General features: G+C 37.8%; 1 protein-coding gene across 1 annotated transcript in view; it reads left to right on the plus strand.

Annotated features, from left to right (window-relative positions):
- Positions 1–13,028, plus strand: part of MINDY4 (MINDY lysine 48 deubiquitinase 4) — an 80,913-nt gene that overhangs the window by 22,256 nt on the left and 45,629 nt on the right. Inside the window, exons 6-10 of the mRNA XM_082046971.1 lie at positions 2,529–2,587; positions 2,925–3,034; positions 4,046–4,162; positions 8,267–8,355; positions 12,449–12,550. Coding sequence (XP_081903097.1) covers positions 2,529–2,587; positions 2,925–3,034; positions 4,046–4,162; positions 8,267–8,355; positions 12,449–12,550 — 477 coding nt within the window. The remainder of the gene's footprint in view (positions 1–2,528; positions 2,588–2,924; positions 3,035–4,045; positions 4,163–8,266; positions 8,356–12,448; positions 12,551–13,028) is intronic.

The raw sequence follows: 13,028 nt of genomic DNA on the forward strand, positions 1-13,028 counted from the left end.
CTCTTTTGCAAATAGTAACTTTCCTACTCACCAGTTCTTACTCACTATACCAAGAATATCATATATATCACTATATGGCATAACAGCACAATTGCATTTTGGCTTCTAGGCATCCTTCTGACACTAAGTTGTTATACAGAAAAGATATATGTCCAGTAGAAAAGTTATTGCAGTCAGGCAGTGAAAATAAGTTTTACCAACGCAGTCACCTTAAAGCCACTGGTGATCAGTGTTTATTTTTTCATCCCCTTTGTTTATTTGACCTGTTGTATATGGTAGTATAAATAGGAAACAGTGGAATGTACATGCGTTGTTGTGCTGAGAAATGCTTTCTCTGCGAGTTCAGCTATTCTGCGTAAATTCAGTTTTCTGCAATGCATGAAGAGCAGATAGGAATATTCAAATATTTAGAGAAAGTACTGTATAGTATGTTTATAATGAAAAATATTTTCTTCCTGTCCTGTTTTTCTGCCATGATGGATGCCTTCCCCCTTCCTAAGTGTTCTTACCGTATGGTTTTACATGTACAATAAATTTTCCTGGAACAGTAACCATCTGCTGAAATGGAAATTGCAATAAATGTCCTGACAGTGTTTTGAGAAACACAAATTCCCCTTAAGGAGGGAACTGACACCTGCGAAAATACCCCACTTAATGAGAAAACACCTACATCAATCTTTGATGTCAGCACTTTCCTCAGCTTGATGGGAATTTCCTTGTGCATTGAGAATTCAAAGCACTTTGCATCCCAGGCTTCGTTTTTCCTGGAGTGGGTGTAGAACCAAGATCTTTTAGACTTTCCAGGAAGCAATAATGTTACAAAAACTGGCTCCAGGTGAGCTATGTATGAATTGCACCATAGTTAACTTTATTTTCATGTGTAGATCTTTCAGATGAAACACTACTAAGGAGACTATGTGTTTGGGACAATAATGAGTCAAGGGTACTAATTTGATGTAGGGAGAAATCTGCATGCCTATACAGGGGCATATAGTGCTATTTGAGAGTCTAAGATATCCAAGACATCTCATAAAGCTGGGAGATATGATATGGTACGTATAGGAGATCCAAGCCTTCCTGAAGCAGCAACTAAGGGTGATGTTGTAACCCATGGTGCTGCATTCATAACAGCTCTGTTTTTGCAAAACTAGATCAAAATGAGTTGACCTAGGAAGAAACACATTATCCTCTAGGAAACAAGAGACAATAGGGTGCAATCTCAGGCAAAACAAAAATGTGGATTGGGATTAAGTCTAAATGCAGTTAAGTGACATGAGTACTTGGCTGGAAAACATTTTATTGGGAAATTCAATATCATTGAGACCCTTTCCCTGAGCAAGAGGGATGAAAAATACTAGAAATCAGCTAGCTGAAAGAAATCTCAGCAGAAATTCAGTATCAGCAAAAAGCAAGGGGAGATCTGTTTGTATTTTAAAATATACCACAGTCAACTATATTAAACTCTCTATCACAATAAAAGTACTGTTATATTGGGAGCTCAGTACTACTTATGTCACTATACAAATTTGATCTTGCTTCTCTTATTTATATTGACCTGCTGGGCATATGACTTATTTTTACATCAAGTTCCTAGTAACGTGGGTGATTCATTTCCATTCTGTTTTTTCTGAATTGTGGCCATCCACATTTCATTGCATAAATCCTTTAAATTGTTTATAGAGAAAAAGGGAAGCATTTCTTTTCTCATAATATCAAATACGGTCGGTGAGAAAGACACCAAAATGCTTTTAAACTGTAAGTCTTGAGCATGATATGTCTGTGTTCTGTTTTTATTCAACTTTCACACACTGAAAAAGGAAATTAAGTTAATGGAAAGTATGTGATATGACAGTAGTTGTTGCTATAATAATATCGTGCATACAAAGAGTGTTGCTGAGGAAATTATTCCCTACTATTTTTGAAAGGACTGTCAGTGCAATCCTTTTTTTCCTGCCCAATTCTGCAGTATTACTCTTTTGAAAAAAAAAAAAAAAAGAAAAAAAAAGAAAAAAAAAGAAAAAATATCATATTTTTACAGTAGTTATTTGAAACTTTTCCTTGGTTCTGAATTTATTTTGGTGTGAATTCAACAGGAAGAATAAACTCATCTCTGAAAATCTAACATTCTATTTAAGTTCTGAGTCAATTGCAGTGCATTGCTCTGTGCTGGCTGCTTTTCCTGGTGAATTCCTGAAGTTCAGCTTTCTTCCACTGAAATGTTTTTGCTCTAACATCAATTATTTCTTTATACAAAGATGTTAGTGAGACTGAGTTTCTGAGTACAGAACATTTTAAAAGCTAAAGGTGAAAGCCATTGAATATGGTTTTTATCTATTTGCACCTTTTATTGTCTGTCTCTTACACACTCATTCCCTCCCGTATACATATATGTACAATTATATATATACATACATAAAAAAATATATGTTTGTGGCCATATACCATATTTCTTCTTGTTTATTCAAAAAAACTTTTCTCATTAAAAGTGAACATTTGGTCATTCATTTTTTGATTAATGTTTAATGCAGGAAGTCTCCAACATCCACTTGCTGTAAAGAAGACCAGATGAAAGATGCCCTAGAATTACGTAAGTTATTTCAAGCTTCAGTTTGTTTTTTGCCATCATGGTCTTCAGAGCAGCTGTAACCAAATACGAGTTGCTTCTTTTGTAGCTCTTAGTTGATTTAGACCAATTGCATTTGCTATTAGCTTTTTGGGTAACACTGTCTAAAGCAGTCATTAAGAAGCAATCAAACAATGGGTGACTTGTGTATTATCTGTCATTTCTGGCCAAAACTACATTTTCTTTTTTATAAAGATGGATGATAAGTGTTAATTGTCATACTTATGACCCCCTGGCACTGAGCCTGGGGGAAGCAATTTTTTACATCCAACACATTATATGGTTTTCTTTTGTCCTTCAGTTGATATTGAGGATGAAGAAACAACTGGAGAAGTTAGAAGAAACCCAGATCTTTCAACACTGTGTATGCTTCAAGTCGAATCAAAAGCAATTGATTTTTCTCTTGCAAAAGTAAGACTGACTGTGATGCTAAATACCAATAGATGTGTGAGAATGTTATTTCAGATAAGTTACCCAAAGCTGCAATGGATTGCTCTGTGTTGCGTGTGGTTTAAAATGTGCCAAATTCATTTCTGAGTATATTCCCTATTAGGTAATCAGGTGAAAAAGTAATGTAGGGATGCCTGTCCAAAATTGCAAAAAATACCAGAAGAGTATGTTAGAATGCATCAGACCATTTAAAGCATTAATAATGTTTTTCATTTACGAAGCTTGTGTTGTTTTAATAATGCTTCTAGTCAGTTATCCATGTGCTTATTCTCCATTGCTTTAAACTGACCATGGTTCAGAACAAGTTTATTATTCCGCTATCACTGTTTCTAGACCAAAGAAGTCCAAGTAACTATACAAACACTGAGCAATCTGTTCTTATTTGCTCAGCTTTACTTTAGCATGAATGCGATTTCTTTACTTTAGCTATTCCTGAATAGTAGTGGTCTGCAGTTGTTCAAGGTCAAAATCTGAATTTGGCATATGCTGATATTCCATCCGACACACAGCAGTGAAACATTTGAGTAACATTCGTCTCATAGCAGCAACTTTGATAGGCAAATCAGGCTGCCTTTTCTCCATATGGTGACCAGCAAAGTCCTTTTCTCCCTAATGTAACCATTAGTAGGCATTCCTCTTCTAGTTGTTAAATTTACGGCAATATTCTGTAATGATTTCGTGGGAAAGTGTGCCCCAGACAATCTGCATAAAGAGTTTCCTACGCTGAGGAGGACACAGCATTATGAGTTCAAGGAATATTGCAGGAAAAGGAAAAAATTGCTCCTTTTCATTTGAGTGTTGCTATTTACAGTATGTATAAAACAGAAAAGGGTAGTTACAGTGAGTTAGTCATTACTCTTCCACACTCCTCCTTTCCTTTCTACAAATTACTGCAAGAAAACATACCCATGTTTTGGTTTTGTTGTTAAAATGAGAACGTCTTTCTTTCTTTCTCTTTTTTTTTTTTAATAGGAATTAAAGAACCTTTTGTTTGGCTCTAGTCTATGTTGCTTCAGTGAAGAATGGAAAATACAGAGTTTTACATTTAATAGCATACCACAGTTAAAATATGGCATTGTGCAAAAAAAGGTACTGTAAATGACTTCCTTAAAGTGATCTTTGCTTTTTACTGGGTTTACAGAGACTGTGTATTTCAGTAGAAAAAAAAAGAGAAAAGTCTTCTAAAGACTCTTCTCTTTAACTTCTCTGGTTACCACTAAGTGATGTCACCTTGTCAAGTCTTCTAACAAGACTTGAGATGGACGGATTATTTCTGAGGGAAAATTAAAGTAGCTACAGAAAGTGTGCATAATGTGTGTGTGATGGGGAGTTACAGGGAGGAACACAAGCCACTTCAGCCAAAAGCTAGTCATGGTAAAAGAATCAAAGGACATAAATCAAGGGTGGAGTTTAAGAGGAAAAGAATATGTGAGGACAATGTTTAACAAGTTTAAGATGGAGCTTGATCTGTCTCAAAATGGGGGTAAATAGCAAGAATTGCCTGTAGTACCAGGGAAATCACAAGGAGACTTTTGCCTTTTAAAGATACAGAGGTCGGAGGGTGGGGCTCCTTCCTAAATTAAAAGGGATCACATGCACCTGCATTGTTTCTTAGATGGCTGATGCATAGACTCAGACCAAGGACAACATGCAAGGCACAGGATATGTAGCTTTCTGCAAAATCAAACAGATCAACTATAAAAATGCACCCTCCTCAGATGCACCTTAATGCTTTTGTCCCTGACCTGTGACGTGCTTCTGGGATATCCATGCATCCGTCTCTTCTAAAAGCACAGATCTGAAGACACCCTCACAATATCTTTCTCTTTAAATTGGAGAGATATGGATTTGATGGATGGACTGTTCAATGGATGAGGGATTGGCTTGATGGTTATGTCCAGAGTGGATGGACACCGATGACAAGTGATATCCCTCAGCAGTCCATAGTGGGACCAGTACAGTTTAGTATCTTCATCAATGACGTAGTGGGATTGAGTGTGCCCTCGGCAAGTTTGCAGATGACACCAAGCTGAGTGGTGCAGTTGACATGCCTGAGGGACAGGATGCCATCCAGAGGGACCTGGGCAAGCTCAAGAAGTGGGCCCATGTGAACCTCATGGGGTTCAACAAGTCCAGGTGCCAGGTCCTGCACCTGGGTGAGGGCAACCCCCTGTATCAGTCCAGGCTGGGGATGAAGGGATGGAGAACAGCCCTCTGAAGAAGAAATTAGGGGTACCGGTGGATGAAAGACTGGACATGAGCCAGCAATGTGCACTTGCAGCCCAGAAGCCAATGGTGTCTTGGGCCGCATCACAAGGACCAAGACCAGCAGGTCAAAGGAGGTGATTTTGCCCCTCTGCTCCACTCTGGTGAGACGCCTTTGCAATGCTGGTCCAGCTCTTGTTCCTCAGCACAGGACACACATGGACCTGCTGGAGAGGGGCCAGAGGAGCCACAGGAATTATCTGAGGCTGGAACAGCTCTGCTGGGAGGACAGGCTGAGAGAGCTGGGGTGTTCAGCTGGAGAAGGCTCCAGGGAGACCTTATTGCAGCCTTTCTGTACTTAAAAGGGGCCGATGAGAAAGATGGGGACAGACTTTTTAGCAAATCCTGTTGCAATAGGATAAGGGGTGATTGTTTTAAACTAAAAGAGGGAAGATTCGTGTAGATGTGGGGAAGAAATTCTTCACCATGAGGATGATGAGGCCCTGGCCCAGGTTGGCCAGAGAGGTGGTGGATGCCCCATCCCTGGAGACATCCCAGGCCAGGCTGGACGGGGCTCTGAGCAACCTGAGCTGGTGAAGATGTCCCTGCTCATGGCAGGGGGGTTGGACTGGATGACCTTGAAGGTCTCTTCTAAGCCAAATTATGCTATGATTCTATGACTTCAGTAAAGAGTAGGGAGGAGTAAATTCCTCTTAACAGAACACTCATCAAGCTCATCAAGCTTCTGCACTGATGCAGAAAATCTTTATATTGCCCAAGAGAAGCAGACCATTATGTACTATACAGAAATGAGAGGAAGAGAGACTTTGGGGCAAGGACAATGGCTAATAAACATATCATCAAGATGTTTAATCAACTTACCTTGTCTTGTTAAATATTTTGTCTAATGATCTCAGAAGAAAGCCGCTTATGGTTAAATAAAACTTAGCAGAAAAAAAGATAATTAATTTTAAAAGTTAATTTAAACTTCAAAGGGAACCATGGCAGTAATGTTCACTGGTCCACAGTAAATGTTACTTTGGTGTTTCCAGACCCTGCTGCTAGAAAGAGAGTGTCTGATCACTTCTAGCAACTCACTGGCCATTAAATTCCCTATCATAAATTACACAACAGAAATAGTAAACCAGAATGTTTTGTTTAGATGTGTTTATTTCAGATAGTTAATATATTCCTCCTCACTCCCAAAATTAATTTGATCTGAACAATTGTTTGGTTCTTTCCTATGTTAAATTTCTCTGCTGCTATAAGAAGATAGTTAGAATGATTCCTATAACTTTTTTTTGTCTGGGAGGCTTTCCCTGGTGGACCGAAATAAACCTGTTTTTTTTCTTAGTACATTTCAGGCTATTCACTCATTAGTTATGTAAGTAATTATAGAGAGGTAGTATGTGTGTAATATAAATGAGAAGATGGAAGGTATCAATATCTGTTTTCTGACTACAGGACCTTTATTTTCAAGGCTGCATCCTCTGCACACTTCGTGTGCCTGCAGGTCCCATTCCTTTAGGTGTGATGCTGCACTTAGGACAAATTGAGAATTGAACTGATCACATTGCTATTTGAAAATAGCAATGCTGGCTGCACTTTTCATTCTCCTCTAGGGTTTTGACAGGTCCTGAACTGGTTCACCACAGCCTGGTTGTGATTTACAGAGGAAATCAGGGGTGCAACTGTAGCAGGTGACAGCAGTGTTATTCTGGGTTAATCTCATTCTGTGGAGAGTAAGAACAGCGTATATTTGGCATGGGTTAAAATCAGGACACACGCTCTCCAGAAAACCAGCTGAGTGGTCCATATTTTCTTACCCTCAGTGTTTTCTTACTTTACCTGGGTAGAAAAAGCTAGCACTCATACATCAACCTCTATTGGATGCTGTTTTAGGTATGACCTATGTTAAAGTAATGGATTTCCCAATGTTAAGAATGAACCCGTTTCTGAGAATGGCAGCAGGAGCTGACAGACACATGGGACAGCATCTGTGGGATTTAATATGCTGAATCCTCTGTTTAGTTGCAGTAATTCCCAGTACTACCGATGTGACGTGTTGTATCTGTAATGTTAGTCCTGTGTTCTGCATAGCCTGCTGCATTCATGCATAAATATTCCAAAGAAATGAAAGCTTTTCTCTGTCTCTTCAGCAAGCTACTTGAGTAAATAATATAATATGAGCCACCTGGGGGAGAATCGAGTGATAAGGGTAGGAGACTTATGCTGGATTAAGTTTTCTTAACAAGAAGAGGGTGTATGTTTTGCTTCTCAGGACAACTTGTGCAGCTATCTCTGCCATATAATTAACCCATAGCAACAGGTTTTGGTCATGCAATGGGGTCAGGGGGCTAGCTGGCTGGGAATAAGCAAGGAGAAGCAAGTACACTGCTACCCCATCCCATGGTCTTTCAAAACAGCTGTAAATCTATTTTCCATGAAATTTAAAGTTAGCAAGGTATTTGTTGGTATTGCAATTTTTTTTCCAACATTAACATAATGTGAGACAGCTGCCTAGTACAGAGGGCTATACATAAAACTGAAATCTTTGTTTAGTGATGGGAGTGGGAACATCAGGGGACACATAGTGCTCAGAGGAGGTAAAAGAGGACAGCTTATTTTCACCCTTTGGAAAACAGTCAGATTTGACTTCTCTCTGGAAGTTGAGGTAGACTATGGGTTGGTAGGGATCAGGAGATATTTCATTTGTTTGCATGATCACAGAACAGAACAGAACTTTCCTTGGATGTTATAGATGTCTAGGCATTTTCAGGAAAAAATGGGTGGGAAGCACAATAGCAGTTGGTTTTCATTGGCTTACAAAAAAAATAGCAACACAGAGCACTACAAAGTCATGGATGGAAAGAAAGAGATGAAAGAATGGATTAAGCCTGAATGGAAACACATGACTTGCGAAAGTTTTCACCAGCATCAAACAGTGCAAATTGTATTGCTCATGGAGTGTCTCATTGTTCCCCTCAGGGTGGCCCATGTGGAGTTCTGGCTGCAGTTCAAGCTTGTGTTCTACAGCAGCTTATCTTTGCAGACAGTAACAGGAATAAAGACGCTCGGTAAGTCAGCAATTGACATCAGAAATCAATTCCATACAGAAGTAAAAATTTGTTTTCTCTGATGCAGCCACTCAGGAGCCTTTTGAGTTTAAAGTTATGGAACTTCTCTTTGTCTCTGAGAGAGAAAAAAAGTAGCATTTGATTTACTTGTATTTACTTCCCTTTCAACTGTAGGAATTTAGAGTTTGGTGTTTTATTTGTATAGTTACTTGCTTGTGAATAATCCAAGAACTTCTAAAAAAATACAACAGCTGAATTGAAGCCAATGAAAATTACTTAACCTTGAGATCCCATGGAGATACGATTTAAAAGAAAATGCAATCAAGGTTTGAAAGACCATGAAATTCATGCAGGTTTTGACACTAACCATCTCAGGAAAAATGAAACATTTAAGTTACAGCTATAATGGTTTGGGGTTTTTTGTTTGTTGGAGTTTTATTGTCTTGTGTGTGTTTGTTCGTTTTTGGTTTTGTTTTGTTGTGGGTTTTTTTTGCTGCTGTGTTTGATCTTTCAGACTTAAACTCCATAATAGAATTGGAATTTAAATTCTGTGCGTATATTTTCTCCTTACTTTAAAGGAATATTTTATAATATCGCTAGTGTAAAGGAAAATTGCTTGGACTGCTATAATATTAATGTACTTGTCATTATGCTAAAGAAAGAGCTTATTCAATGAAATACTGGAAAATAATGTCTAAAAAAATCATTTTCTATTCACCTTAAGTTTCCAATAAGTAATTAAGTTCATTACAAAAGAATAATTTCAGAAATTTCCCTAGGCTTTATAGATATAGTTCATTGAATAGGGATAACAGTATTTTACTGCTTTATGCTGCCATCAACTTGTATTATTTGTGGGTGAAACATTCACTCCAGTTTAGTGAGAAGAAAAGCTTTTGTGCTGAGATTTTTCTTGAACTTCATTACCTTACAATGTAAAAATGTTCATAATGTATAAAAATTTGGCTTTAAATACACACTTTTCTGCTTGTGACTGTTTATGAAAATGACAGAGTCTCTGCTGATTTTCCTTAGTTTTGGCTACTGGCACTTAATGAAAATTCATTGTTTGGGCTATTTTCATCAACAAAGGAAAGTAAAAAGCACCAGTAGAACATCATTATTTGTCTTTAGCACCCAAGATGGGATGTGACAGTTAATCAAAGGATTACCAGGCCCTAGATGGTCCACACAGGTGCTCAGGTCCAGTACATATTTAGGTTGTATGACCAGGAATCTCTACAGAATTCACTGAAGAATTATTTCTGGTTGTGAAAACCAATAATTCACTTCAGCTTGGAGAGCAGGCTTTGATCTTCTGCTCTTCGTTGCCTTTGAGTCTCAGCTCATCCTTAGTAAAAAACAGAGATGTTAACCTTTTCCTATTTCAACATGGTTCAGTGATCATTAATGTCATAAAATTATGTGACACACAAATAAATGGATTGCAGCCAGATTGTTTAAACTGTAAGTGTCCCAACTCATGCCAACTACAACCTGTCCTGCTCACTGGGCAATATTTGCCTCTCTTATTTTTCCCCTCCTATTATCCACGTGATCTTAAAAGATTTTGGTTTTATGTATTTATGTATATATGACAAATGCTGCTGAAGTCTCCAAGGAATTTCAGGTTAGCAGGTGAGCTCTTTATATTTATGCACAGAAATGCCAAGAGCCGTCAGGCTCCTAAAAATGAATAGCAAGATGGGCTATTTTATTCATAAGATAAATACATTTTTCTCATGATGTGTTTGCCATGGGCAGGAACTCTTAGTCAGGCAGAAGGGAAGGGAAGTCTTGGAGCTTGAAATGAGAGGATTAATATTTCTTTCTAATTCTAACCTGATTTTTCACCTTATTAGCCACTTCACAGTAAGCGTTTGACTTCAGGCTTCAACATTCAAGAAATAATATCATGTCTCCTTGCTCTGCTGCCTCTCTCAGGCACATAAAGTGGTTGCTATTCTTCCCATAAATTTTGGAGTATCTGTATTAGAACAGAGGCAGAGATAAGAGAAAGTTGTGATTATATTTTTTTTTACTTGAGAACTCTCACCAATTATTTCCCATATCTCACATCCTTCAGAGATGGAAACATTTGCTACATGAACATTATATTCAAGGCAGACATTGAACTTGAAAGTCTGTTTAATTTTTTGATGTTTGGTGTTTCTTGTTTAGTCTTTTGCATTATTAGATCTTTTACTCAAATGCTGGGAACAGGTTCTGGCATCACCTCCCATGCTGGTAACACTCTAAAACTGATAAGATCTGAATTTCAAAGACTGCCATTCTTGAAGCCACTAGACGAAATTCCAGTTCTGTGCTTCCCAGGGGCATAGAGCTGTTGTCCATTTCTTCAGGCTCATGGATGTGGGGTTTTAGTCTTAAATTTACCAGCTTTCCAGGATGTGACTTTTGGCCTCACATTCCATTTTTTCTCAATTCACATCTTGGAAGTTAGAGGAACAGGAGGTATTAGAAGACTTCACAAAACACAATTTGTAGGAAATGTGTTGCCAGCATTGATGACATGTTTGGGATCAATAGATTCATGTAAACACTTCATAGTTTTGCACATCATTGTGTAAGTTCCAAGCCAAACTTTTAAGTGAATTTTTTTCAGAAACAGTGGGGCTCCACAGACCATGTGAGTTACCATAATGTTTTATGTCACCACTTTGGGGCTCACCTTTTAAAAAGACTGCAAGCATAGTATTTATTGCAGATGATACTTTAGACAAAGCTCAGTAGTAGGTAAGAACATTGGGGTGTAGATTTGTAAGTTAAGAAAAAATAAGTATGAGGGTCTTTATAAACTGAAAATCATGTTCAATATAGAAAGCAATCCTATTACAGAATCTCAAAACAATTTTGTTACAGATTTAAGGAGGAATTAGTTTATCATGTCCATTATTAAGCAATACAGTATTGTTTCCTAAAGTACATCTACCTGATTTTTGCTCAGTCAATTATACATTTGTATTCTGAGAGAACATCCACTATTTCTTTTAGAAGATTAGTTTTCAGTGATCAGTTTCTGTTGTTGATCATACCTCATTTAGTCCTCTCATGATTTTCATCCATTTTCACAATGAGAATAATGGTTTTAATTGTTCTCTTTTAATCAGACACCATCTTTAGTATTAATCTTCTAGGAGTAGAGATTGTGCATGTCATCTCTTAAATTAATCTGTAGTACAAGGGTATTGCCATAGAACATACAGACATAGGCTAGCAAGATTAAAATTGCTCAGCTTATGTACCCATCACAACAGTCCAACCATCACTGTGAGCAACATAAGCTCATCCAGATCCCCCAAATGCAACACACTGCTGTTAACACTTGACCTAGATGAATTTAAATTCCTGAAAATTTCCATGTTTCTTCTGATTGGAGAAGAGACCTACCCACTGTGCCCAGAGTTTGTTTTACTAGCAATCTAAAGGGGAAATTGTTCTAGATACAGCTCTATTGACTGGATCTGATTATCCTCAATAAGATCCAAGACCACCTTAAATGCCTACTACAATGATATTTAAGGTGGTTCACCTCAAAGAATGGTTCCAGAAAGCCCAAATTCCAGTGGTGACTTCAGTTGCTTCTCCCTCTTAGACCTCTTTTGGTGCTCAATAGCAGCACCATGTCCTCTTACCATGCCTTCAGTCCAGTGCTGAGAACTCTTCATCCTGCCTGCCCAGTCAGTGTTCCCATGGCATTTCATCCAGATGCTTCATCCTCAGAGAAAGGTCAGATTCCTCTGTATCTTTATACCTGGTATGTCTTCTTGGTCACAATACTAGCTCCTTCTTCAACTCACAGTATATTTTTGAGATGGCCATCCAAGTTGTGTCTTTTTTGACTACAGAAGGAACCGAGATACCTAAATTATAATTTTCTGAGGCAACTTGCTGGAGCCTTGCTATTAGGCATTACGATATCTAAATTGTCTTTAAAAATATGCTTTTGTTCTTTTAGATACAAACCTGCTATGAATCTGTGCATGATATCTAATGAATATCATATCTAATGAATAAACTCCCCAATACTCATTTTGGTACTTCTCTGTTTCTTGCATTTCCCACACTGCAGTTGCCTTCAGCCTTCGGAAGCTCACAGGACCAAATGCCTCACCATGGCTATTGCAGACATATTGTGGCGTGCAGGAGGCAATGAAAAAGCAATTGTGGCACTGTAAGTAGAAGGAGCAGTTTTAGTTATTGTACAGTGCTCCTATACTTGTGTCTGTTACATGTGTATCTATTTTATAAAATGAAAGTTTTGTAAGGTGCATTTATGCAATCTGAAATGTCTTAGGGAGAAACGCAAAACTGCCTGTACACAAGACGTCTAAATTTTAAATTGCTGACTTTGGCTGTACTGGTTCCTGCATATTTTTGAGTGAGTCGGGTTTTGTGAGAATAGGTCATTTCTTTTATTAAATCAACTAAGATAGCTGAAAAATAACACAGAAGCCTTTGGGTGCAGAAGTCTTTCTTTGAACCTGAAATAGAAGCAGCAAATTCAAAGACATTTGAGTGATATTTTACATCCATAAAATGTTTCCTGTGATGATATGGTACATATGTTCTTCTACTTGTTTTAATGTCATTGCTCTAATATTATTTTCCATTAAAAGTTGTCATTAACATCCTAAAAATATATTTATCCT

The sequence above is a fragment of the Streptopelia decaocto genome, assembly GCF_964273445.1.
Source record: "Streptopelia decaocto genome assembly, chromosome: 2".
In the NCBI taxonomy this organism is placed as follows: domain Eukaryota; kingdom Metazoa; phylum Chordata; class Aves; order Columbiformes; family Columbidae; genus Streptopelia; species Streptopelia decaocto.